The sequence below is a fragment of the Oncorhynchus nerka genome, linkage group LG25 (genome assembly GCF_034236695.1).
Source record: "Oncorhynchus nerka isolate Pitt River linkage group LG25, Oner_Uvic_2.0, whole genome shotgun sequence".
Taxonomy (NCBI): Eukaryota; Metazoa; Chordata; class Actinopteri; order Salmoniformes; family Salmonidae; genus Oncorhynchus; species Oncorhynchus nerka.
Genome location: NC_088420.1, coordinates 31,737,468 through 31,764,642, shown reverse-complemented (window position 1 = coordinate 31,764,642; position 27,175 = coordinate 31,737,468). Strand labels below are relative to the sequence as shown.

The window sequence follows — 27,175 nt, the reverse complement described above, 5'->3', positions numbered from 1 at the left end:
CAGGTGAATTCACTCTTTTCATATCTAACAATGACCCCAACTTGAGTTATCCTTTGAATAGTGTTTGACCATGACTTACTTTAAGGTAAAATATTTGATATGATCATTGATCAAGAATATTCCACTTTAGAATACCTCTATTTGATCAGGTTAGTTTCTGAACCACTCATGCTAGATCATGACAAGGCCATTAATCCTGTGTTTTAGCTGTAGAACAGTGCCATCAACAACAGCATCCCAAATAAATCTTCAGTTGCCACAAATGTGTAATAGTTCACACCAAGTGTGAAGCCTGGTCCCTGTCCATAGCCATCTGTTGTATGCTACATTAGATCCTAGTCACCCAGCTACACGGCTCAATCCCAAATGAATGTGAAAGATATACACCATTGAATTATCATTTCAGATGCTGCCTATCTTTCCCATTCATTTGGGGTGAAGGCAGTAGATAGACAACAGATGGTGTGGGTCATCTCGACATTAGAACACTGTTGAAAGCCTGACAACGCCTGCTAGATTTAGACATATCGTCTTGCATGCCGTGGCTTTCCACAATATACTTTAACAGATTAATTACATTAGAAGAGTATGGAGAAAGCTGTGTTTTTTGAATGGCACACAATACAACAATAAACAAGGGACCCAAGGCTAACGCTTTTTAATTGATGATATATTTGAAAAAGTTTGCCAAAGCTACTTCAATGACAGTTGGACTTTAACAGAATGCCTCACCAGGGCTCATTATATAAAATATAAAAACAAAGAATTAACAAATTAAGCAACCCATAATCACCTGAACAGAAAGAGAAAAAAGCAAGTTCCAAATAAGTATTTCAAAACATCAGAATTTGTTTTCAATCCAGTTCATCTAATCTGACTTTAAAAGACCTTGAGGAAGATGAAACCAATCAGGGGATGACGCACAGATTCAATAAATACAAAAAGTGGACAGACACGTTTCATTCAAACTCCATTTGGTCAGTGGAATGAAAAGCTCTTGTGAAAAGTAGAGGCGAAAGAGGTGAGGTCCTGTGGGAAACATCCTTGTTTGGCTGCACATTTCAAAGTCAGACAAACACTGCTCATTAAATCAGCCATCTACCAGCCCCAACTCAAAGGCAGAAGCACACATGCAGTCAACACCTCAGTGGAGGCTAGTCTTCCAGAGTTCTGGGCCTTGTGTGCTGTGGCTCAATAGTCTGTGGTGGTTGGGAAGGCAGTCTCACACTGTAGGGTTTTTGCCTGTTGGTGCCAGTTGTTGCTGCTGTTGCTGCTGGAGGTATGTTGGACGTTTGACTCTTGGTTTCCGTCGTTTGGGCTTGTTCTTGGATTTGGTGAGCTGCACCACAAAGAAGGACAACACAACCATGGCTCCCAGGAAGGCAAACATGGGGATGGTCTGGCCCACTTCCTGGTTGTAGCGGCCTGGCATTATACCTGGGGAGAAAACAGGAGTGTCAGTCACACAGAGGCATCACGCGGTACATGATGATTGTCAAAAATGATTAACAGTGACAAGACTGAAGAAACAGACCTCAGACATTTGAACTGTTTGTGTGCATATTTTAGCCCCTGTGCTGTTTTTCATTTTATTAAAAAAAAAAATCATCACTATGTCTAATAAATCACAGTTTATTTCATGAAAATAACTGCAAATTAATGTGTTATTTTTCTGAGCCTAATTTTTACAATTAAATACATTTACATACACAGACCTGATTGGTGGATAGGATTGTCTGAGCTGTTCCCAACCAGAGGTACTAGGACCCCTGGGGGTACTTGGCCTATCCACAGGAGGTACTTGAGAAGACTCATGAGACTATAGGTCTACTGGTAAAATGCACATGATTGGGTACTTCAGGAGTACTCCGGGCAGCGCAAAATTCCGTTGGTGGTACAGTAACCAAAAAAGGTTGGGAACCACTGGTAGACTGCCTACCCCTCCAAAGTAGAAGGATACATATGCAAATAAAAGACTACTGGTCATTGGTCAGAATAATCAGATCACATTGTGATGTCATGATCCATCCCACCTGAGCAGGCTGAAATTCCATGCATCTTCTTCAAACAGCTCTTACACAAAAAGGGCATAATCATTTTCACAATTTCTAAGTATTACTTCGACCTCAGTGTGAAAAGAAAAAGTATAAAAAACAAGAAAAATCACCTTTTTAACTGCACTTCCCCTTTAAACAAACTGGGTCAGTAAGGTGATTTGGAGTCAGTGATCATTCTGATTGGTATATATTCTTACCTCCAGGGATATCCCAGGCTCCACTCTCCCCAGGGGACAAAGGCCGGACCTGGGGTCTATAGTTTCTGACGTTAGGCAGCACCACTTTGTCCATGTCAATAGATAGCAGCTTCTGGTGCTTCCATAGGTTACTGATAACAAATAGAACCAGGGAGAGTACAAATACATGGTTAAACATTATTGAGGAGATTACCAGTTAAGAAAGAGTGGCATTATTCAACATAATCTCTCCATCTGTTTGATAGAGAATGAGAGGAAAGTCGGGAGAAGGAAATTAACACTACAGGAGTTAGGGACTTTGACAGGTGATTTGGCACACACCTGGGTGCAGTCTCGTTGAGTGGCTGTGGCTTGGACCATGACAGGTGAGGACAGGCAGGGAGTGGGCGGGGCTTTGGGTCTCCCAAGTGAGCTTCTAATACCTTCGAGTAGCGATATAGGTGATTACCTGTGGAAGAGAGGAATAAAGGTACTGTATTAGCCATCATAGCAATTTAGTTTTAATTTGTACTTAACTAGGCAAGTCAGTTAAGAACAAATTCTTATTTACAATGACTGAAGGTCTAGTGTTAGCCTTACCCTCCAGTCTCTCTGGCAAGGGACGGTCGGTGCCAGTGGGAGGAGTCACCCTGCTGTTGGAGTGGATGAGGCTGGGAGGAGTCATGCTGTAGGAGGTATACTGCAGAAGAGCATCCAGCAGCCAGAAGCAGTCTATGGGGGGAACACACATCAATGGTCAAAATCAGACACGAACTGATCACAGAAGAGGAGTTCAAACCTTTATTTCAGAAACAGTTTTATAGATAACAAGGGAAACAGCAGGTGGATTCTCTACCTTTCTGCCTGTGACTGTCATCTATACAGTTTGAGTCTCCATAAAGGGCTATCCGACCTCCCCCTTCAGATGGTGTTTGGTACATTCCCAGTATGGGAACACCCTCCACAACCGCAGTCTCCTGCTTCAAGACCTCCAAACCTGAGAGGGGAGGGGTGGGGGAATAATCAGCAACATCCTCATGGTAACAGCTGCCAGGTGTGTTGTGGCAGTGAGTGTGTGTTATATACCTTGATCCTTTAGGGTCTTGGCAATCACAATCCCATCCTCTGGAAACTTTGCAATACTGCACCCTGATGCATAATACACTGAGAGAGAAGAGTTTAAACATTACACTAAATAACATATCATGAAGTAATCCATCTAATCTGATTCATTTCTAGATTTACACAATGTATTTCAAAATGAGTGACACAGCAAGTGAATGAGGGTGTGTAAGAGTGTCAGAGTGTGTTCTTACTGTCGTGGTCTGCCATGGTGAAGTCTCCCTCATAGAGCCCATCACTGAAGGCCATCCCCCATACAGAGATCAGGTCATTCAGAGCTGGCACATTGGCGCCCCCTGTGTCTGGCATCCACCATTGCCTGAGGGGAATATTTTATGTGGTTGAAATACTATAACTACAGGGACTGCGGGTGAGTCAACCCACGCATCACTAACGCACATTATGTTGCAGAGGGAGGAGCAGAGGGCAGCACCCACTGAGAAGTTTAGGGGGTAAGTTCCTTGCACAAGGGAACATCGACAGTGGGTGGCCGAACCCCAGTGAGATTTGAACCGGCAACCCTCAGATTGCTGGTCCACTTCTCTAATCTCAAGCCTGCCGCCTCCCCCTATAGTCACAAGGCATGATGCCCCATCGGTCCATTGATGTTTGAATGAAGAATTTAGATCAGGAGGGGAATATAATAGGAGCTACACAGTGGGGTTGAAATACCTACCTGGTGTTCTCATCATAGAACTTGACTTTCCTCATGACAGAGGTGTTGTACCAGTCACTGAAGACAATGAGAGACAGTCCCTTATCAATGTCTCGCCGCAGCTTGGTTATCTCCTCTGGAAAGTACTCCTCTTCACTGTCCACCATCATGAATGTCCCTAAACACACAGGAGATGTCAGCCGAGACCAGACAGAGAAAAACAATAAGCTCAGCATGCAGAGGCACTAGAATTATTGCTGTAAGCAATGACAGAGAAGCCATTTATTCATGTGCTGCTCTCCCATATCCCACTTTAACTTGTTTTTAGATTAGAATCAACTGACAAAGAGCAAAAATACTCTCACCATATTGACTAGCATCAAAGCAGGTGATGGGTGCACCCAGGACCTCCACAAAATAACCCATACTCCTCAGGTGCTGGTACATGTCCCTAAAGTTGGTGTGAATGTGATCTCCATTCCTACAAATGATTCAGACAAAACCAACATCAAGACACCAATTGCTCTTATGGCACGTTTTAAGAGTTGCACTACAGACGGCAACTTACCCCAAACAGCCAGTACACCTGAAATAGCTAAATCTTCTTTCTTAAAACTAAAATGATACCGAGGTAAATAGTTGTCCAAAGAACTCACCAGTCCAACGGGTCATTCTTCATGCGCAAGTTATCACGAGGGAAGTAGCCAGGCGGATAGCGCAGGTTGTGGTACTGGTCCCACAGAACCCTCTTACTACGAGGAGGAGTGGGGACTATTTTCACCTTGACTGGCAGTTTAACCGTAGAGGTCATCTCCCCACCCACCTCAGACTGAGGAATTAGAAAATAATGAGGGTCAGAACATTGACCTTTGACCCAGGACACATGCTAACTCTAACAGTAGTATCCAAATATAGCTTCTTTTTTTTTTTTTAACTGTATGATGCTCTCTGGTTACAAATCTACATAAGAGGATGTCAGTGTGATATTACAGAAATCCCATAAAAACAGTGAAAGGTGAGAAGGTAACTATGTGAAACAGATCCTTGTTGTTACTCACATTATTCCCAGCAGGCGAGGCCACGGTTACCATCACATGACCCTGGGCAATCCCTTCCCATGATGCAGCTTTCTTGGCGACAGAGATGGAGACGGCCAGGTATCCAGCCCAGGGCCAGAGGACTGGCGAATAGGAGACTGCCACATCAATGTGGTCACCATTCTGCGGTAGGTAAGGCTGCCAGATGGGCTGGAGGGCACAAGAAAGAAACAGCATGTCAGATAAATGTATATTCATGTTTTGACATGAGACACAAAGCCTTCTATATAAAAGTACCTTGTCCAAAATCCTGCCAGTCACGCCCATGCCATTGAGGATGGTGACGTTGACGATGGTGGGCATGCCACCGTAGTAGATGGGCTGGGAGCAGTAGGGCCACATGTAGGGGCACTCAGTCAGGTCGATGTAGCTGGGACTGAGACTAAAGACAAAACAGGATCAAATCAAAATGAGATCAGGTTAGAGTTCTGATTATTGGACATTGCTAGAACCTTTCAAAGTAAAAAAGAGTGAACATTTAACATTAGATGTGACTTGACTGTAAAGTGAATACTATGTAAAGTGAGTGTGTGTTATGATGATGAGCGTGCAGAGTGTGTGTGTTATGATGACGAGTGTGCGTGTTATGATGACAAGTGTGCAGAGTGTGTGTGTCATGATGACGAGTGTGTGTGTTATGATGACAAGCGTGCAGAGTGTGCGTGTTATGATGACAAGCGTGCAGAGTGTGCGTGTTATGATGACGAGCGTGCAGAGTGTGCGTGTTATGATGACAAGCGTGCAGAGTGTGCGTGTTATGATGACAAGCGTGCAGAGTGTGCGTGTTATGATGACAAGCGTGCAGAGTGTGCGTGTTATGATGACGAGCGTGCAGAGTGTGCGTGTTATGATGACAAGCGTGCAGAGTGTGCGTGTTATGATGACAAGCGTGCAGAGTGTGCGTGTTATGATGACAAGCGTGCAGAGTGTGCGTGTTATGATGACGAGTGTGCGTGTTATGATGACGAGCGTGCAGAGTGTGCGTGTTATGATGACGAGTGTGCGTGTTATGATGACAAGCGTGCAGAGTGTGTGTGTTACGATGACAAGCGTGCAGAGTGTGCGTGTTATGATAACGTGCTTTTACACCTGCATTGTTTGCTGTTTGGGGTTTTAGGCTGGGTTTCTGTACAGCACTTTGAGATATCAGCTGATGTACGAAGGGCTATATAAATAAATTTGATTTGATGACGAGCGTGCAGAGTGTGCGTGTTATGATGATGAGCGTAAAGAGTGTGTGTAATACCTGGCCTGGGGTTTGTAGCTGTTGAGGATCTGGTAGGCTCTGATGAGGTCCAGTTTTCCGTGGCCCTGTTCAAACATGTTGACTCCAGGGAGCCTCCGTGCTGAGGCGATCAGAGCCTGCTTCATACTGGCTGGGTTCACCAGCTCTCTGTTCAACACCGTGCTGTAGGAGGGACACGGCTGGGTTAACAACTATTACATTAGCTTTACATTATGTTTCAATGAAGATAGGACATATGAAGCAAGAGCGGCCATCTGACTCAACAGCTTGCTATGAGAAAGAGAGAGGGATGATGATGTTTTAGAGAGAGATGGAGATAGGTGTAATAAACCAATTTGTAAGAGACGTGAGAAGTCTGGATTAAACTCTGTCTGGATCTTAAGAGAGACCTACATAAAAAGTGTAGAGAGAAAGTGACAAAGTGTGTCAGCTCCTTTCCTGGAGGGAAAGTAGATTGATTCTGTTAAATGTCTGTGTCCTTGTTGTTTTGAAGTGAAGGATATCTATTGACGTTTCATTTATCCCAGAGTCCACGGGAAACACAACAGCATCAGACCACTTATACACAGACAGTACAGTCTGGCCGTTAAACTGTAACTGCATATCGAACCTGAAGACTGTTGCAATTTATCAGCCCTTCCGGACTCTTAGTCTGTCACTAACACTGCAAATTAGGTTTTCATGGTCTCTTAGAGAAATGCTGCTGAGTAAGGTCTATTTCAGAAACTTCAGAACTAGACCACCTTATCAATTGGATGCTTTAATGCTACTGGGCTGAAGCTAGCTAATGTTTGAACACAGAAAATGTATGAAAACCCATTGAGATATGTACGTCTTAATGGTAATTATTGTTCAACATAACATGACAGTAAACTGCTGGCAGACTACAGAAGAATGTTCACCCTTTGGCCAGGTCTCAGCATTTCACTTAAAGTAATAATGGCTTCAGTATGGCCTGCAACAGCCAATCCTTAAGACAGCAAATTACTTTGAGAGTTCCATACCTGAGGCAGACCGTATCAGGTGTGCAATTTATGGGGTGACGTTATTCTGCTCCCAGATAAAAAGCAGAAACTCTCTCACAAAGATGGCTGAGATTAAGACCATGAAAAACATCTGGAACAACAGTGTTATCTCCAAGTGAGTGCGTGTGCGTGCTTGTGTAGGAGGTGAGATAAGACCATGTGATAGGGAGAGGCCAGGGGAAAAGGGAGGTGTAGACAGCCAGGAAGGGTGGTGGAGTTAGAGCAACAACACCGTTTTCTCAAAGTTACACATTCGTTGGTTATGTAAACATTGCACCTCCACAGCCATCCTGGGAACTGGGTCCTTTGCTCCTTCCATTTCAAAAGCCATATGGCTTAGGTGACTGATGGAATATATTTCTTTTAAAAACGCTGATGCAGCTGTAAGGGTAGTCGTTGAAATGACTTACCTCACCAGTAGGGTCACAGCCCCTGCCACCACAGGTGACGCTACGCTAGTCCCTGAGAGAGAGCGACAGCCCTCCTTCATCCCTGAGCCCCTCACCCCAGAGCCATAGGTCACGATGTCAGGCTTCACTCTGCCATACCCCCCAGGCAGCTCCTAAAACACAAGACAGAATCCTGTTGAATAAAGAGTGGGAGAGAGGCAGTATAGGAGAAAGAGTGACAGAGAAGAACATGGGACAAATCCTACAATGTTTGCATTCCTCATTTACAGTATATGTCCCACAAAATGCAGGCTATGAAGTGCCACATGCTTCAAGGTCTGAGCACAGAGCACATTGAACTCCTCCAGCTCAGTGTTTTTCTATGGCAAAGACGGGGGCTGCAGATCACAGGGTTAGATGTCTAGTCTGGGACTGATAACAGGAAGGCTGGGGAACAGAGTTCAGTTTACTCTGACTGGGAAAGGTAAGAATACACTGAGATAGACATGTGAGAAGGTACTCAGGGTTATGCTGTGGGTTGAGGGAGACGTACCCAAGTGGTCATCCCCCGGGAGGAGAACCTGGCAATGTTGTCCTCAAAATCAATCCCACCGACCCCAATCACATCCATCTGATCCGCTGGGTTGTTGAGGGTGCTAGGATACACAGGGATAAAGTATCATCAGTAAAAACTCTTTGATTACATATATTTGGTTCATAATAGCTCTTCAAACTAATCAGTATCTTGCACCAATCAATACTACGTCCTCTAGGCCGTCACCTCTCCTCCCAAGGTCAGAACATACCCATAAAGTGGCCCATCGTTCCCAATGGCAGAGACCATGATAACCCTGTTAGCAGTCAGCTCCCAAACCTGGCACACACAAACACACATTTTGATCAATTCAGAGTGGGAAACACGTTAACGGCTTCGGACAGCTTCCGGCATCTTCTTTTAATCACCTTATCAACAAAGGGGTGGTCCATGAAGTCTGGACCGCCGATGCTGAGGTTTAAGACATCAATCTTCTTCAGAATGGCATAGTTAAAGGCATCCAAGAACCAAGAGGTGTATGACACCTGATTGTTGGTGAATACTCTGAAGATGTGAAGCTCAGAGTCTGGGGCAAAGCCCTGACACTCTCTCATGCTGGCAATGACCCCTGCTACAAAGGTACCATGACCCAGCCCTGCAGAGAGAAAGATACCAAATGTAGTGTAGTGCAATGTAGCACAAATAGACATCCACTCCTCCTCAAAAGCAAATCCCATCACTAAGCACTACCAGAAATCTTGACCAGAGCATTATCTTACCATCATCAAGTGTCTTTTCATTGGTCCAGTTGGTTCTCTCCTTCACATTCTTAAAATGTGGATGTTTCTCACTGAGTCCTGTGTCAAAAACAGCCACCTTCACCCCAGAACCTACACACAAAGAATACAGATATTTAGAAACATGCAGGCTACAGTAGACATGTTAGTGTAAACCCAGAAACACACAACTGAAACGTGTCTTCTGCACTTAACCCAACCCTTCTGAATCAGAGAAGTGCGGGGGGCTGCCATAAATCGACATCCACGTCTTTGGCGCCCAGGGAACAGTGGGCACCCAGGGAACTGCCTTGCTCAGAGGCAGAACAACAGATTTTTACCTTGTCAGCTCGGGGATTCGATCCAGCAACCTTTCGCTCTAACCACTAGGCTACCTGCAGCCTACAAGTGTTTATACACTAATAGACAACCAGATAAACACACAGTGTCTGTCCTCACCGGTGTATCCCATCTGCCAGAGGACATCTGCCTGCAATATCTGGGCCACGTGTCGGGGGATGGCCCTCAGAAGCCTCCGGCTGGAGTGGCGGCCCGTGGCGTGCCAGAAGCCGAAGGCCAGAGACAGGCTGGTCCGGCGCAGCGGACGGGACGACTGCCACTTCTGGGTCCAGCGGGTGTCGTTGTTGCAGGTTGCCCCAGGATCCGGCACTGAAAAGAAGGGATGACAAGAGAGGAAAACATCAAGAACAAGATCTTTAAAAAACACAATCAATGAAAAGCCCAGGAGCGCAAAACAAACATTCAGTTATACATTGGTGTGTGCACAATATTGAGAGAGATGGATAGCTCCCAATGTGATGTGTAATATCTTGATCCTGTATGCAGTGAAGCAATCTGCTGTTTTCATTTCAAATCAAAGATCTACAGAATACGCCAAACCGTGATTTCTGACTGAATCTGGATGATGATTAGCTACTGTACTGAGTTTATCATACAGAATACATAAGGTTGTTGAACATGATTGGGTTCAAAAACAGATCACTCAACAGCGACCAGACCACTACAATAATCAGAGTCAAGAGGGGGGTGATGGTGGTGGGCAATTAACAAGCACCGCTGATCTAATCATGTGAAATGGCCCTACGGCAGTAACAGTTAGTCCTCTTCTCACTGGCAACTGCTCAGTGACACTGACAGAGCTGCTGATGGCTCCTCTATGAAGTCTAATTACACTGAAAAAATTAACAACATGCAACAATTCATAAGGATTTCAGTCAATTGAAATAAATAAATTAGGGCCTAATCTATGTATTTCACATGTCTGGGAATACAGATATGCATCAGTTGGTCACAGACACCTTAAAAAAAAGCTAGGGGTGTGGACCAGAAAACTAGTCAGTATCTGGTGTGACCACCATTTGCCTCAGAGTTAATCAGGCTGTTGATTGTGGCCTGTGGAATGTTGCCCCACTTCAATGACTGTGCGAAGTTGGTGGATATTGGCGGAGCATCGATCCAGAGCATCCCCTAACATGCACAATGGGTGACATGTCTGGTGAGTATGCAGGCCATGGAAGAACTGGGAATTTTTCAGCTTCCAGGAATTGTGTATAGATCCTTGCAACATTGTCCTGTGCGTTATTATGCCGAAACATGACGTGATGGCGGCGGATGAATGGCACGACAATGGGCCTCAGGATCTCGTCATGGTATCTCTGTGCATTCAAATTGCCATTGATAAAATGCAATGGTGTTCCTTGTCTGTAGCTTATGCCTGCCCATACCATAACCCCACCATGGGGCACTCTGTTCACAACGTTCTTCGGTTGTGCAAACCCACATTTTAATCAGCTGTCTGGGTGGATGGTCTCAGACCTGATGTGGAGGTCCTGTCCTGGCGTGGTTACACGTGGTCTGCAGCTGTGAGCCCAGTTGGACGTACAGCCAAATTCCCTAAAACAACATTGGAGGTGGCTTATGGTAGATCATTTAACATTCAATTCTCTGGCAACAGCTCTGGTGGACATTCCTGCAGTCAGCATGCCAATTGTACACTCCCTCAGTACTTGAGACATCTGTGGCAGTGTTATGTGACAACACTGCACATTTTAGAGTGGCCTTTTATTGTCCCCAGGACAAGATGTACCTGTGTAACAATCGCACTGTTGAATAAGCTTCTTTATATGACACCTGTCAGGTGGATGGATTGTCTTATAGCAGAGGAAAAATGCTCACTAGCAGGGATGTAAACAAATTTGTGCACAAAATAAGAGAAAGCTTTTTGTGCGTATGTAAAATGTCTGGGATCTTTTAATTCAGCTCATGAAACCAACACCTTACATGTTGCATTTATATTTTTGATCAGTGTACATTATACTCCGCGATTCTCCTACAGTCACTCCAATAGTGATGGCCAATCATATTTAAAACCACCTCCAAATGAAGCCGGGCAGTCAAGCTGTAAAATTCAGATCATTTTAAGTTAGTTAATTTCCAATACCCCAAATCAATTAGATAATGTTTAAATTGGTGGCAGTGAGTGAGGTACTATTGGTTTGCAGTGCAGCATGGTCATTATGTTGGTGAGTGGGAACTGAACTAGGCTGTATCACAACCAGACGTGATTCGGAGTCCCATAGGGCGGCGCACAATTGGCCCAGCTTCGTCCTGGTTTGGCCGGTGTAGGCCGTATGTTTTAAATAAAAATGTGTTCTTAACCGACTTGCCTAGTTAAATAAAAAAATACTCTGTGGTGGAGGGGGGGCTCCAAAGTGCCCAGACATAGCACTCTTTCATCCTAGGAGAGAGACTTCTACCAACCCTCAGGCACAAATAGAGCTCTCCTTTCTGCCAGCCCCCCACCAGTCTTGAGCTGCCCTACTGCTGGTTAGTACTCAGGGGGTATGTGTTGCAAGATATATGATCCCTACTAAACGTCTAACGCGTCCAAACAACACAGAAGGACAGAACAGAGCACTGAAACGGCCTGGAGCACTACAAAGACACACTGATCAAACTACAGCTATTGTGTAGCGGGGATAAAATATTCACCTCATTTACCTCTGACAAAGCTGTCAGTGTGTGGGGTTCAGTTTGGTGAGCAGACGTGTATGAGATCAAACAGTTTCATGAAACAGTTTCAATCGAGGGACAATAAGATGGTGAGTTTACAAGGGGGAGAGACTGGGGGGAGTGGTCAAACGTGACTTAAAGGCAGCTATACGATATGACACACACGTATGGGGGATATGGGGATGGTCCAGAGACGGGTTAGCTGACAACGTCACAAAAATGATATGCACACTTCCAAAGGGCAGAAGGCCGTGTGTTATGGTTCTGAATGGCCTGATAGCTAGCAATAATAACAAGAAACTGCCATGTGGTGAATAATAAGTGGCTCGTTTCAGCTCATTTGATCCATGTCTTGTTTTGACTGATGTCACATATGCTAATAAGGCAAACATTTGCTAGCTGGCTAACCAACGTCTAACGATGTATTTGAGAGACAAGTGCTTATTGCGCAACTTTATTTATGTTTTCAATAAACATCGGAGGCAAAATATAGTTTACAATCTAAGCCAGTCCTGTCTGTTTTGCCCCATAGTTGCACATGCGTCGGTTTTGTCTCTAAACACCCAACCCATCTAGAAGACAAAAGCATAAAATATGTGGATCAGTTAAAACAAGAAAAGCAGGGCTGAGCAAAACATGTGTAAGTATTTGACTATAAAGAGGCAAAGACAGAGACTCACAGTCGGGTGTATAATTGAGTGTGCGGAACACCTTGCGCTGGGGCGTGACCCTCTTGATGTAAGGGTGGTCCTCCAGGGTGAGCAGGCTGCTGTGAGAGGCCTGGCGGATCTGCACCACCTCAAAGTCACTAGGGAAGTCACTGGCTGGATTCTTCCGGGGCACAATGCGCCAGTCCAGGGCCTCGGAGCTCTTCAGAGCACTGCTGATGAAGTGGCTGCGTGCCTTGGCTGTAAAGTAGCCATTAAACGCCACAATGTATTCTGTAGAAAGAGGAGAGAACATGGTAATCGTTAAGTATCTCCATGGCAGTTGCGCTTCCAGCTGTGGGAGATTCCATGTCAACAGATTTATATGTGGCATTGCCATTTGGGGAGAGATAAAGGTAAAGCTGGAATAACTCCATTGGTTTAACTTGGCAATCCCTGAGATTTTTGTACATTGCAGTCACTGTAATATTCTTGTCTCTAGAATGAGCAACTTTGATGGCGGCGGGGGCCACAAAAAAATATCTACTCACCAGTGGCTCACAGGGCTGTGTACCTACACATGCAGTCAGGGCCTGCCCAAGCCTTTTGGGCCCCCCGTAGAGAAAATGTTGCCTTTTTAAAAACAAGTTTAACACAATTGTACAAATTTTGCCATAGGGCGGCGAGAAGATTGCCATTTTTTTATTTGACTAATTCCTTACAATTCTACACATTTTGCCATTACTTATGCCATATTAATATGATATCGGAGTGAGATAGACTTAAGGCGTCAGCATGCTTCAGATTGGCTGGCACCTAGCCGAAGTCAGCTAGCTGAACCGAACGAGTGTGCTCGCATACTCCCTTTACACTAGAAACAGCATTGGCCACTGACATTTGATTTTGTAAATAAAATAACATTTAAATCAGCCCACCCCAAAAAAGCTGTCCTGTTCTTTTCCTGACTATTCCTAAATGTTTGTATTTTACACTGCTCATGTTAGAATTTTTTAAATCAAAAGTATTTAGAGCCTTTAGCTGTTGTTTCACACCTACTCCAAACTTAACCCGCCAAGACAATGTGCTGTAGGATGTTGGTACCCAGCCAGGCGCTAATGTGTCTCTCTCTCTGACAAATGGTTGAAAATTGTGCACCGTACTTCAAAATTGTATTTAAATTGGGCCTAACTGAATGATAAGGAGGGTGAAGAGGTTAATTCAATTTAGAAAGACAACAGTGTTATGATGAGTTTGTGTTATGCCTATCTATCAGCGTTGCGCTTGTTCATTTGACCGTGCGCTTTAGAGGTTGATAGCATTCTCTTTTATGTTTTACTATGTAAAAAGAAGCTGTTACAGGACTGTTCTATTTACAGTAACTCTTACTAATGGAATGTATTGTAATGGAAAAACAAACATGCTGTGTTGCAAAAGGCCTTCAGAATAATGCAAAACATATCCTTGACTCTATCCAAGTTGATGAGCGGGAAACAAATGATGCCAGTCAGCCTGCACAGCCGGCCCATCGAGACTACACCGAAACTAATCTCACACATACAAGTTAGCCTATAGACAAGAATAAATTGACAATCTGTCGAGTGACAATATTAGGCCTCAGTCCTTAAATTGTACATGAAGAGATGGGCGCGCGCACCTTGTAATTTACAGATGCAGGGAAAGGATCATCACTTTATCAAATCCTCCTTCAGTCACATGCAGGTAAAATTGAGATTTCTATACAGGTCTCAGAAAGAGTATATTGTGCAGTTTGTTACGCCTACCTTTGTCAAATAACTGAATTCAAGAGGTGCAGCTCTATTTCCAAATTTGACTTTTTCCAAGAATATCCGTGCTGTCCATCAATTCAGCACATGACCACTCGTGCAGCAGCATTGCTCTAGCTACTTAGCAAAAACTAGTAACATAATTAAAATATGCTATTTATTTACACAATTCATCCTTTACAATTGTTCATGCACTGGTGCCTTTGTTTAGGAATACAGAAAATAATTTCACCTATGCACCTGGCTGATCATATCTTTTTCATTTCTACTTTGTCAAAAGAAGCTGTAACTGGACTTTAATTACTAAATCAAACCCACAAATAAAGTTGAACAAATGAATTACACTAATGTTTTTATTGTAAGGGGAATTAAAATAGGCTATAGGCTTGTTTTTCTAGGACTTCGTAGAATTATACAAAACCAAACCTTGACTATTGAAACAAATAACTATTGTTATTTATACATTTCCACAAATATGTAATTAATCTTTTATAATAGTTTATGCACTATTTATCAAGCATTGATGCTTAGATTTGCTACACCTTGCAGGTTGATATGCATCTGATGGATATGCAGGTACGTTCTCTAGTGGGTACTTATAGGCTGAAAGGCCAGGCGGTTCTAGAGTCAAAAGACCTTCGCTTGAAACACGAGAAAAAAAGTGGCAATACTACCGTTTGTCAATTGAGACGCCATAGCCAGCATACACTTCCTCAAAATGGTCAGAATTAATCTAAGATAACTCAAGAAATCTGTCATTAATTTTGACATTTTTTGCAGAGGAGATCTTAGTGGCACAATTTTACAAAAACAAGTCATCTCTCGTTGAATGAAAGACTTTATTGAAGAATCCCTACTGTTGACCAATCACTGACAAAGGGGCGTAGACTTTGGCTCCAAACTTCAGGGTGCCTCCAGAAAAACGAACAAAAACGTCAAAAATGTTGTCATAATATATGCACGAACTCTTCCGGCTGGGAAGCATGCAGACACCTTTACAAAATCAATGGGGGCGCCCCAATCCGTAATTCAACCATGATTATTAAAAGGTTAGATAGCTGGCTACACTAACTGACCAATCTAAAAATGTTTAGCTGACACGGGCTAATTAAGTGACCATCAGTGAATGACATGAGAGAAACTGCTGATGCACATCCAAATTTCAAAATTACATCTTGTGTATTCTACAGTAACCGACTTGAGTCCCCTCCCAAAAAAAACAGTATTTTGGGGGGGGGTTGGAAATTGATCCGCGGGCCGCCTGTTGCCCATCACTGCTCTAGTTTTGTTTTTAAACTCCCAGTGACCCTTCAACTCTGCACCTCCCTCCGATAACAAGAAAACAGTGCTGCATTGTACTACCAGTTCCTCTGCCATTTTCAATGCAATAGAGATACGACTTTTCTACAAAGCCCTGTAAATTCTGACTGACAAACAATTTTAATAACAATTAAGTAGACCATGAAGTTCTTTGGAATTATCACAAAACACTGAGCAGAAGCAAATAACCAAATCAGAGAAATAAAAGCAAATAAGAACAGTCTTGGTTGACAAAAAGTACCACATGAGGGAGGAGGATGTGTTCCCTGTAACGCAGTGTTGAGATTTCCTGAAATGATGACAAGCTCAGTCCGAGGCTGCTGTGATGCCGCCCCCAGACCATAACGGACCCCTCCACCTCCATATCGATCCCGCTCCAAAGTACAGGCCTCAGTGTAACGTGCATTCCTTCGACAATAAACGTGAATCGGACCATCACCCCTGGTGAGACAAACCTGCAACTCGTCAGTAAAGAGCCAATTTTGCCAGTCCTGTCTGGTCCAGCGACCGGTGGGTTTGTGCCCATAGGCAACGTTGTTGCCGGTGATGTCTGGTGAGGATCTGCCTTTACAACAGGCCTACAAGCCCTCAGTCCAGCCTCTCTCAGCCTATTGCGGACAGTCTGAGCACTGATGGAGGGGTTGTGCGTTCCTGGTGTAACTCAGGCAGTTGCTGCCATCCTGTACCTGTCCCACAGGTGTGATGTTCGGATGTACTGATCAGCGTACAGGTGTTGTTACACATGGTCTGCCACTGCGAGGACAATCAGCTGTCCGTCCTGTCTCCCTTTAGCGTCTCACAATACGGACATTGCAATTTTTTGCCCTAGCTACATCTGCAGTCCTCATGCCTCCTTGCAGCATGCCTAAGGCACTTTCACGCAGATGAGCAGGGAGCCTGGGCATCTTTCTTTTGGGGATTTTCAGAGTCCGTAGAAAGGCCTCTTTAGTGTCCTAATTTCTCATAACTGTAACCTTAATTGCCTACAGTCTAAGCGGTTAGTGTCTTAACGACCGTTCCACAGGTGCATGTTTATTAATTGTTTACGGATCATTGAACAAGCATGGGAAACAGTGTTTAAACCCTTTACAACAAAGATCTGTGAAGTTATTTGGATGAAACGTCCTGAAAAAGGGAAGTTTATTTTTTGCTGAGTTTAGTTACCAAAAAAGTGTTCATTCAAAATATATTTTATATTTGAGATTCTGCAAAGTAGCCACCCTTTACCTTGATGACAGCTTTGCACACTCTTGGCATTCACACAACCTGCTTCACCTGGTATGCTTTTCCAACAGTCTTGAAGGAGTTCCCACATATGCCGAGCACTTGTTGGCTACTTTACCTTCATTCTGCAGTCCAACTCATCCCAAACCATCTCAATTGGGTTGAGGTAGGGTGATTGGGGAGGCCAGGTCATCTGATGCAGCACTCCATCTCTCTCCTTCTTGATCAAATAGCCCTTATACACCCTGATGGTGTGTTGGGTCATTGTCCTGTTGAGAAATAAATGATAGTCCCACTAAGCCCAAACCAGATGGGATGGCGTATCACTACAGAATGCTGTGGTAGCCATGCTGGTTAAGTGTGCCTTGAAATCGAAATAAAAATCAGACAGTGTCACCAGCAAAGCACCACTACATCTCGTCCTCCATGCTTCACGGTGGGAATCACACATGCGGAGACCATCCGCTCATATTCTCTGCATCTCACAAAGACAGTGGTTGGAACCAAAAATCTCCAAATTGGACTCATCAGACCATAGGAAAGATTTCCACTGTTCCAATGTCTATTGCTTGTGTTTCTTGGCCCAAGCAAGTCTTCTTATTTGTGTCCTTTATTGGTGGTTTCTTTGCAGAAATGATCTGATTCAGAGAGTCTCCTCTGAATAGTTGATGTTGAGATGTGTCTGTTACTTGAAATCTGAAGCATTTATTTGGGCTGCAATTTCTGAGGCTGGAAACTCTTAATGAACTTACCTCTGCAGCAGCAGTAACTCTGGGTCTTCCTTTCCTGTGGCAGTCCTCATAAGAGCCGGTTTAATCATAGCAATCGATGGTTTTTGTGACTGCACTTCAAGAAAATTTCAAAGTTCTTGAAATTTTTCAGATTGACTGACCTTCATGTCTTAATGTAATGATGGACTGTCATTTCTCTTTGCTTATTTGAGCTGTTCTTGCCATAATATGGACTTGGTCTTTTGGCAAATAGGGCCATCTTCTGTTTACCACCCCAACTGACTAGCTCTAATGCATTAAGGAGGAAATACATTCCACATATTAACATTTATCTTCATTGGGATAGGGGGCAGCATTTCCACTTTTGGATGAAAAGCGTGCCCAGAGTAAACGGATAAGAGCGTCTGCTAAATGACTTAAATGTAAATGTAAAATGTAAATGGCCTGCTACTCAGTCCCAGATGCTAATATATGCATATTATTAGTAGTATTGGATAGAAATCACTCTGAAGCTTCTATAACTGCTTGAATGATGTCTGAGTATAACAGAACTCATTTGGCAGGCAAAAACCTAAGAAAAAATCCAACCAGGAAGTGGGAAATCGGAGGTTTGTAGTTTTTCAACTCAGCCCCTATTGAAGATACAGTGGGATATTGGTCCTCTTGCACTTCCTATGGCTTCCACTATATGTCAACAGTCTTTACTTTTTACCCTTCACAGGCTTCTACTGTGAAGGGGGGCTGAATGAGGGGAATGAGTGAGAGGTCTGCCAGCAGCCACGAGCTCGTGACGTGCGGTCATGTGAAAGTTACCTCGCGTTCCATTGCTTTTCTACAGACAAAGGAATTCTCTGGTTGGGGCATTATTGAAGATTTATGTTAAAAACATCCCAAAGATTGATTCCATACTTCGTTTGATATGTTTCTACGACCAGTAATATAACTTTTTGGACTTTTCGTCCGACCTGTCCGCTGGAGTTGCACGCGCGTTTGGATTTGTTTACCAAACGCCCTAACAAAAGGAGGTATATGGACATAAACAATGAACTTTATCGAACAAATCAAACATTTGTGGAACTAGGATTCCTGGGAGTGCATTCTGATGAAGATCAATGGTAAGTGACTAATTTTAACTCCACAACATGGCGGATATTTATTTTGGCTGGTTTGGGCTCTGAGTGCCGTACTCAGATTATTGCATGGTATGCTTTTTCCGTAAAGTTTTTGAAATCTGACACAGCGGTTGCATTAAGAAGTTTATCCAAAGTTCTATGTATAATAGTTGTATCTATTATCAATGTTTATTATGAGTATTTCTGTAAATTGATGAGTCTCTCTGCAAAATCTCTGCATGTTTTGGAACAACTGAACATAACACGCCAAAGTAAAATTAGATTTTTGGATATAAATATTAGAGGTCGAACGATTATGATTTTTCAACGCCGATACCAATGCCGATTATTGGGAGGACCAAAAAAAAAGCCGATACCAATTAATCTGCCGATTTTAAAAATGTATTTGTAATAATGACAATTACAACAATACTGAATGAACACTTATTTTAACTTCATATAATACATAAATAAAAATCTATTTAGCCTCAAATAAATAATTAAACATGTTCAATTTGGTTTAAATAATGCAAAAACAAAGTGTTGGAGAAGTAAGTGCAATATGTGCCATGTAAAAAAGCTAACGTTTGAGTTCCTTGCTCAGAACATGAGAACATATGAAAGTTGGTGGTTCCTTTTAACATGAGACTTCAATATTCCAAGGTAAGAGGTTTTAGGTTGTAGTTATTATAGTATTTATAGGACTATTTCTCTCTATACCATTTGCATTTCATATACCTTTGACTACTGGATGTTCTTATAGGTACTTTAGTATTGCCAGTGTAACAGTATAGCTTCCGTCCCTCTCCTCGCACCTACCTGGGCTCGAACCAGGAACACATCGACAACAGCCACACTCAAAGCAGTGTTACCCATCGCTCCACAAAAGCCGCGGACCTTGCAGAGCAAGGGGAATAGCGCGCACCCCGCTAGCCATTTCACATCGGTTACACCAGCCATTAGGCTGATAGGCTTGAAGTCATAAACAGCGCTGTGCTTGCGAAGAGCTGCTGGTAAAACGCACAAAACTGCTGTTTGAATGAATGCTTACGAGCCTGCAGCTGCCTACCATCGCTCAGTCAGACTGCTCTATCAAATCATAGACTTAATTATAACATAACACACAGAAATACGAGCCTTTGATCATTAATATGGTCGAATCCGGAAACCATCATTTCGAAAACAAAATGTTTATTATTTCAGTGACATACGGAACCGTTCGGTATTTTATCTAACGGGTGGCATCCCTAAGTCTAAATATTCTTGTTACATTGTACAACCTTCAATGTTATGTCATAATTACGTAAAAGTCTGGCCAATTAGTTCGCAATGAGCCAGGCTGCCCAAACTGTTGCATATACCCTGACTCTGCGTGCAATGAACGCAAGAGAAGTGACAATTTCACCTGGTTAATATTGCCTGCTAACCTAGATTTCTTTTAGCTAAATATGCAGGTTTAAAAATATATACTTCTGTGTATTGATTTTAAGAAAGGCATTGGTGTTTATGGTTAGGTACGGCCGTGAAACGATTGTGCTTTTTTCGCAAATGCGCTTTTGTTAATTCATCCCCCAGCGTTGCATCAATTATATGCAACGCAGGACACGCTAGATAAACTAGTAATATCAACCATGTGTAGTAGTGATTATGATTGATTGTTTTTTATAAGAGAAGTTTAATGCTAGCTAGCAACTTACCTTGGCTTCTACTGCATTCACGTAACAGGCAGGCTCCTCGTGGAGTGCAATGAGAGGCAGGTGGTTAGAGCGTTGGATGAGTTAACCGTAGAGTTGCAAGATTGAATCCCAGAGCTGACAAGGTAAAAATCTGTCGTTCTGCCCCTGAACGAGGCAGTTAACCCACCGTTCCTAGGCAGTCATTGAAAATAAGAATGTGTTCTTAACTGACTTGCCTAGTTAAATAAAAGGTGTAAAAAAATATTTAAAAAATAGGCGTCCAAAAATACCAATTTCCGATTGTTATGAAAACTTGAAATTCGATTAAATCGGTCAACCTCTAATAAATATGCACTTTATCGAACAAAACATACATGTATTGTGTAACATGAAGTCCTATGAGTGTCATCTGATGAAGATCAAAGGATAGTGATTAATTTTTATCTATATTCCTGCTTTTTGTGAATCCTCTCTTTGGCTGGAAAAATGGTTGTGTTTTTCTGTGACTTGGTGGTGACCTAACAATCGTTTGTGGAGCTTTCGCTGTAAAGCCTTTTTGAAATCAGACACTGTGGCTGGATTAATGAGAATTTTATCTTTAAAATTATGCCTAATACTTCTATGTTTGAGAAATTTGATTTATGAGATTTCTGTTGTTAGAATTTGCCGCCCTGCAATTTTACTGGCTGTTGGCGAGGGGTTCCGCTAGCGGAACGGGGTTTCACAGGTTACGGCACACCTGTTAATTGAAATGCTTTCCAGGTGACTACCTCATGAAGCTGATTCAGAGAATGCCAAGAGTGTGCAAAGCTGTCATCAAGGCAAAGTGTGGCTACTTTGAAGAATCTTAAATATAAAATTAACTTTCTTGGTTACTACATGATTCATAGTTTTGATGTCTACGTTATTATTCTACAATGTAGAAAATCGTTAAAAAAAGAAAGAAAAACCATGCAATGCGTAGGTGTCCAAACTTTTGACTGGTACTGTATGTGTTGGCACAGCAGAGACATAAAAAACACAAAACAATTCCTTATTGACTCTGCACAAGGTCCTTCAAATAATCTTGACCCCTTAGCCGCACCACTCTGTCATGATGACCTCTCGCCCTGTTTCACAATGCACGGCTCTCACTGGGTCACTAGGAATTTGTAAAAAGGGCTGTAGCACAAAGGACACATTCAGCCGCAGGCCAATATTAAGGGGACAATAACTATCACGTTATATTTTGGCATGGCGTTTTGTCAGCCTTGTCCACAACAGGGCTGCAAAGACAAGCATCCAGACAGACTACTCTGACTGGACCTTTAAGAGGAAGGAGGGGAAAAGGGGTGGTTGTGTACTCTCTGGGACAACAGCCATTGAATACCCCAACACTGTTTGCCTGCCAAGCCTGGAATCTCCAGCCAGGTAGAGTAGTGTAGAAAAGCTTGACTGTGATCGTCCTGCAAAGGCTCACATTGTGTTGTTGGTCTGTGGTCAATGGGTGGCAATTCATTAAACACAAACACCATAAAAGAGAAAAATACACTTGACTTGCATGTCATAAATGGCAATCATCTTAAACAAATCATGTGTGACCTGAAAATCTCTCAAACATACTGTGGCTGACAGAGGAAATATGCATCCATCAGTCTGTTTAAATTATTGTTCACACTTTCACAATGCTTTAAATGTGTTCTAGTAAAAGCTTGAGAAATACAAATAGACAACAGCACTTACCATGTTCAACTACTTTGGTGGAGAATTCCAGCTTCACAGTGAGACTTGAGCAGTTGGAACTGTGATTCCCATCAGGGTTGGGAGATGAAGTGGAGGTGGATGCGGTCCCATCTCCTCTCTCTGTCCCCACTAGAGGCAACCTGCCACATAGCAGGGCCACTAGTAGCGAGAAACATATACGCACCAGGGTCATGGTCCAAGCAGTTATTTTCTGTTCACCACCCATCAGAAATAGTCTTTATCCCTCCAAGCCCAGAGCAGGCTTCCTAGCAGCTAGGGGCAATTGTTTAACATATGACAAGACAAAAATAATGCTGATATGGCAATCATCCATCAACAGAGCAGTTCGTGCCCAAAGCTCACAGATGTCTTCATTGCACACGGCCTGATCTTTTCATTTCTTTCTGCGTTTCCTCTCCATCTTTGAAGTCCAGCGTGTAGATCAGTCCTTCAGCCAGGCGACTATCAAAGGATACATTTTTACACACTGAGGAGATCCAAAGGCTGATGAGGAAGGTGGGTGTTTGGCCTAGAGTTCCACTGCAGATATTTTCCTCAAATACCTGGAACGAAATGGAAGACACTGTCGTATTAACAGGACATAATCAAATCTAGCCTAATGCACACATACTTCAGCAACTTGATGCTTTCCCTTCCCCAATCAAATCCATCTACTTCAATTCTATGTAGTTTTGGAAGGTAACTAGTGTCTACAATGTAATTTCAGTATTGAGTTACAAGGCAACATAAATTCAGAATGGGTTGGTCAAATGGATTTTAACCATTTTAACCATTTTCACTGCCGTTTTCAGGGAGAGGACCTCCACTCTCGCACAGAGTCTACTATAAATCTGGAGGAATGCCGAAACACGCAAAGGGGGAAAATCAGCCATCATTATGATAGGTCAGGGGCAGCGTTAAAACCCCACCCCATCAATAACAGACCCTGGACAGGTGGGGTATAATATCCTTCCGACGGCCTGAGGCATGGACCAGTGGTGTATTCATTCAGCAGATTCTGTTGCAAAACATTTCTTAAAAGGAAACAAGGAACTAAACAAAGAGAGATCTTGCCTGAAAAACTTACCTTGAATTGCATTGAATTCTACATCGGGCAGAAATGAGCCTTTGAATCAGGAAAGTTTCCTCTCATGACCTCTACAAGCCTGAATGTTGAATAAGAGTATATTTCACCTCTTGTCCGTGCAGTTGTTCCTTTGGCGGTAGGAATGTGAGACAATATATCCACAGGAAAGTATAATTACATCAACTTTTCAAAGCGCATTCAGATTTATAAGCTTGCACAGAAACCATGTAAACGCAAGTATGCATGCATATTTACCAATTTGTAAGTCGCTCTGGATAAGAGCGTCTGCTAAATGACTTAAATGTTAATGTTAAATTTATTTTTATATTGTGTACATTATTCAACATTCTGGCTTGTAGAGGTCGACCTCTAAAAACCTAATTTCTGACCGATGTAGAATTCTATGCAATTCAATGTCAGGTTTCCACCTGAATTTGTCCCATAGAAACTCTTGTTTTGCTCTGTTTGCTAACATTTGGTTCTTAAAATTGAACCTTTATTTAACTAGACAAGTTAGTTAAGAACAAATTCTTATTTACAATGGTGGCCTACCGGGGAATAGTGGGTTAACTGCCTTGTTCAGGGGCAGAACGACAGACTTTTACCTTGTCGGGTCAGGGTTTCGATCCAGCAACTTTTGGTTACTGGCTCAACGTTTTCCGTAATGAATACACGCCAGTTAGATAGTGGCACTAAGGTAGCCTCTCTTCCAGAAAAATATGGACAGCTCCCTCCCATTGTGCACACCAGATGTGCCTTTCTGAGATCCAAACCAAATCACTAGTTCTGACTCCGGCTGGGAACATGGTCTGCGGATGTAAATTAGGGCTGTAAAGTCTGACAGGACCACTTGTGTCAACATAACGTTTGACATGAGAAAACGCCACCAAACCTCTCTGGACAGCACATCAACCCCCTCTAACATGGTGACCAAAAAGAAATGGATGTATATATATATATATATATATATATATATATAAACCATATGACTCCGAACTTTACTTAGCAAATGAACCGGGACACCAGTCTTATTTTCAACAACATTACTATGGTGAAGTTGTTCGATAAAAAAAAGAAGATTGATGGGCAACTAGTAACGTACAGCTTAGTTGAGCATTTTCCAATGTGATGACATTTTATATACTACCTGTATCAACGTCAATCTTTGATATGCTAGCTATAACAAGAAGCAGATGTAAATAAAAAGTGGCAAGTGTGAGTATAACTAACATTAGGCTAGCAAACAATGTGTTGTTTGTCTACTTCAAACGTTTTGGGAGATTTCCTTAATATATTGTCAAGCAACACAGGCTATCTAGCTATATTTTGTTGTTGTTTATTAGCTAACTCTATTAGCATCATCGTTAGTTAGCATCATGATAATGGATAGCTGGCTAATAATGGTAGTGTTCAAGTCAGCCCCCTCCCCCAAAAAGCTAGCTAGTTAGCTAACAAAGCAACTAGCCGGTTAACGTTAGCTAGCTAAACGCACTCGTTAAAAAAACACGCTGTTGGTAGTGTTATGCTGTATAGCTAGTCAGCTATTGTAGCATGTTGATAAAATACATTCAATTGCCTAGCTTGTTCGCAATTATTAGATTACTAACTAGCAAGTTGTCTAGCCACAGTAGCCGACAATGTCAACACACCACTGTTTATCTCGTATTGTGAAACGCAGTTAACCTAACGTTAAAAGACTAGCTATTAACGTTACATTTCAACACATGCGTACGACAGCCAGTATCCTGCTAGCTTAGATATAATTTTACCTGGCAGACAGATTTAGCTACTCACCTTTAACGTGCTTGACGCCAGCATGAATAATGCAATTTCATATAATCTTGTATGACGTTTTGTGGTGAGGTAGCTGGCTTGGTCTCAAACAAAACCAATAACTTCACGGCCGCAGAACACTAACGTTCAGCTAGCTAGCTATCCATGTTTTTTTTTCCCGATAGCTAACCATCGTCATTCTGCAACAACACAATCATGGCGTTCGCACATTTGTTTGTGCATGTTGCCACCTACTGTGCGGGAGTGTGTGGTCGATCACGTTACATTTTGTGATACAAAAACAAAATGTGTAGAGGGGGGGCTATTGCACCACCAACTAACCCTACACCTATATACCACTATTTGATAAAAATACAAAATGTAAATAAAAAACACCACTCCATTCCACTTCTTTGACCCTAACTGATCCTACTCCAGGCTGAATGCCTGGGGGAAGGGACTCTTTCGCTCAACACACTTTGTAACTCTTCTGCAATAAAACCTTCTCTGCAGCTACCACCACCACACCTATTCTCTGTGATCTAAGTTATATTTCTGCAGTACAGTTGTTAACCATGGAAATGAATGCTAAGAAGCCAACTGAAGTACAAATTTGTATCACTCTTTATTGGCCGAGCAAACTGGCTCTAACCAGAATAGAAATAGGAGTGGGAGGCCCCGGTGCACAACTAAGCAAGAGGACAAGTACATTAGAATGTCTAGTTTGAGAAACAGACGCCTCACAAGTCTTCAACTGCCAGCTTCATTAAATAGTACCCGTAAAACACAAGTCTCAACGTCAACAGTGAAGATGCAACTCCGGGATGCTGGCCTTCTAAATAACAGTGTTATTTTGGAGATTATTTAATTTTCAAATAACCGAAAGTGAGAGGTTCCCATCTGAATAGAGGAAAAAAGGGGTGAGACATTCTTACTAATATGCTACAAAAGTTATAACGTATCATTTTTGTATGACTGAAGCCTTTAGTGAGAGGTCTAATGCTTTAATATTTAATAATTTCTGCTCTCCGAACTCATATTCATTACATAAATAGGCCCGTTTAGTTTTTTCTGGCTTGCCGTTCCAAATATAATTGAGAAAACAAGTTGCTAGGTGTAGGTAAGGCCATAAGCAAATAGGTTAACTGGGATATGACTAAAGAGTTAATCAGGGTGATTTTTCCACAAATAAGGTATTTTCCTTTCCACAGTAGCAAGATGGTATCAAACTTTCTATTAAAATGTATTGTAGTGAGATCATTTCTTTCTTTCGGGATATGAATTCCAAGTATTTCCACATCACTGTCAGACCATTTTATTGGTACACTACATAAAAGTGTTATTTTTTTGTGATCCAATATGTAATATAGTACACTTATCATAATTTTGTTGTAATCCAGAGACATCCAGAGACACAGAAAAAGTATCTAGATACTCTATGAGACTGTGGGAGGATACAAATTGTGGATTTAAAAGAAAACATGAATCATCAGCGTACAATGGCACCTTTGTTTTTAAGCCCTGAATTTCTAGCCCCTTGATATTATTGTTAGATCTGAGTTTAATAGCTAACATATCGATGGCCATAATAAATATATATGCCGATAGTGGACAACCTTGTTTTACTCCTCTTGACAGTTGAATACTAATATTTTACATCTAGGGTTACTATACATAACTTCAAATTTGAAATATTCCAGACATCTATAAATAAATTCCAGTTGTACTTTATCAAAAGCCTTTTCAAAGTCAGCTATGAATACCAGGCCTGGTTTCCTGGATTTTTCATAGTGTTCTATTGTTACGAGTACTTGTCTTATACTATCTTCAATGTATCGTCCATGTAAAAAAAACTGCCTGATTAGGATGAATAATATCCGACAATACTGTACCTTTTTAATTCCATGCGCTATGCATTTTGCCAGATTTTTTTGCATCACAACACGGAAGTGTAAGGAGCCTCCAATTTTTTTAAATGGGTCTTTATA

The 27,175-nt window shown here is 42.3% G+C and overlaps 1 protein-coding gene across 1 annotated transcript; it reads right to left on the bottom strand.

Annotated features, from left to right (window-relative positions):
• Positions 1–642: 642 nt before the first annotated feature.
• Positions 643–25,394, bottom strand: mbtps1 (membrane-bound transcription factor peptidase, site 1). Its single transcript, XM_029634227.2, has 22 exons — positions 25,209–25,394; positions 22,328–22,890; positions 12,792–13,052; positions 9,538–9,747; positions 9,082–9,192; positions 8,731–8,957; positions 8,574–8,641; positions 8,321–8,423; positions 7,789–7,940; positions 6,354–6,515; positions 5,345–5,489; positions 5,069–5,257; positions 4,667–4,839; positions 4,376–4,491; positions 4,032–4,188; positions 3,550–3,674; positions 3,320–3,397; positions 3,090–3,230; positions 2,834–2,965; positions 2,576–2,702; positions 2,255–2,385; positions 643–1,437 (listed from the first exon to the last, which is right to left on the bottom strand). Exons 2-22 carry the CDS (start codon positions 22,551–22,553, stop codon positions 1,223–1,225), a joined length of 3,249 nt encoding a protein of 1,082 aa, XP_029490087.2. The 5' UTR covers positions 22,554–22,890; positions 25,209–25,394; the 3' UTR covers positions 643–1,222.
• Positions 25,395–27,175: the final 1,781 nt, after the last annotated feature.

What these genes read in the sequence shown, in the direction of transcription:
- mbtps1 (XM_029634227.2), bottom strand. Translation starts at nt 22,553, where the DNA reads ATGGGTGGTGAACAGAAAATAACTGCTTGGACCATGACCCTGGTGCGT. An exon ending in ACCACCCCTTTGTTGATAAG is followed by an intron (nt 8,642 to 8,730) that starts GTGATTAAAAGA and finishes TGTGTGTGCCAG; the next exon opens with GTTTGGGAGCTGACTGCTAA. An exon ending in TGACAGTCACAGGCAGAAAG is followed by an intron (nt 2,966 to 3,089) that starts GTAGAGAATCCA and finishes TTCCCCCCATAG; the next exon opens with ACTGCTTCTGGCTGCTGGAT.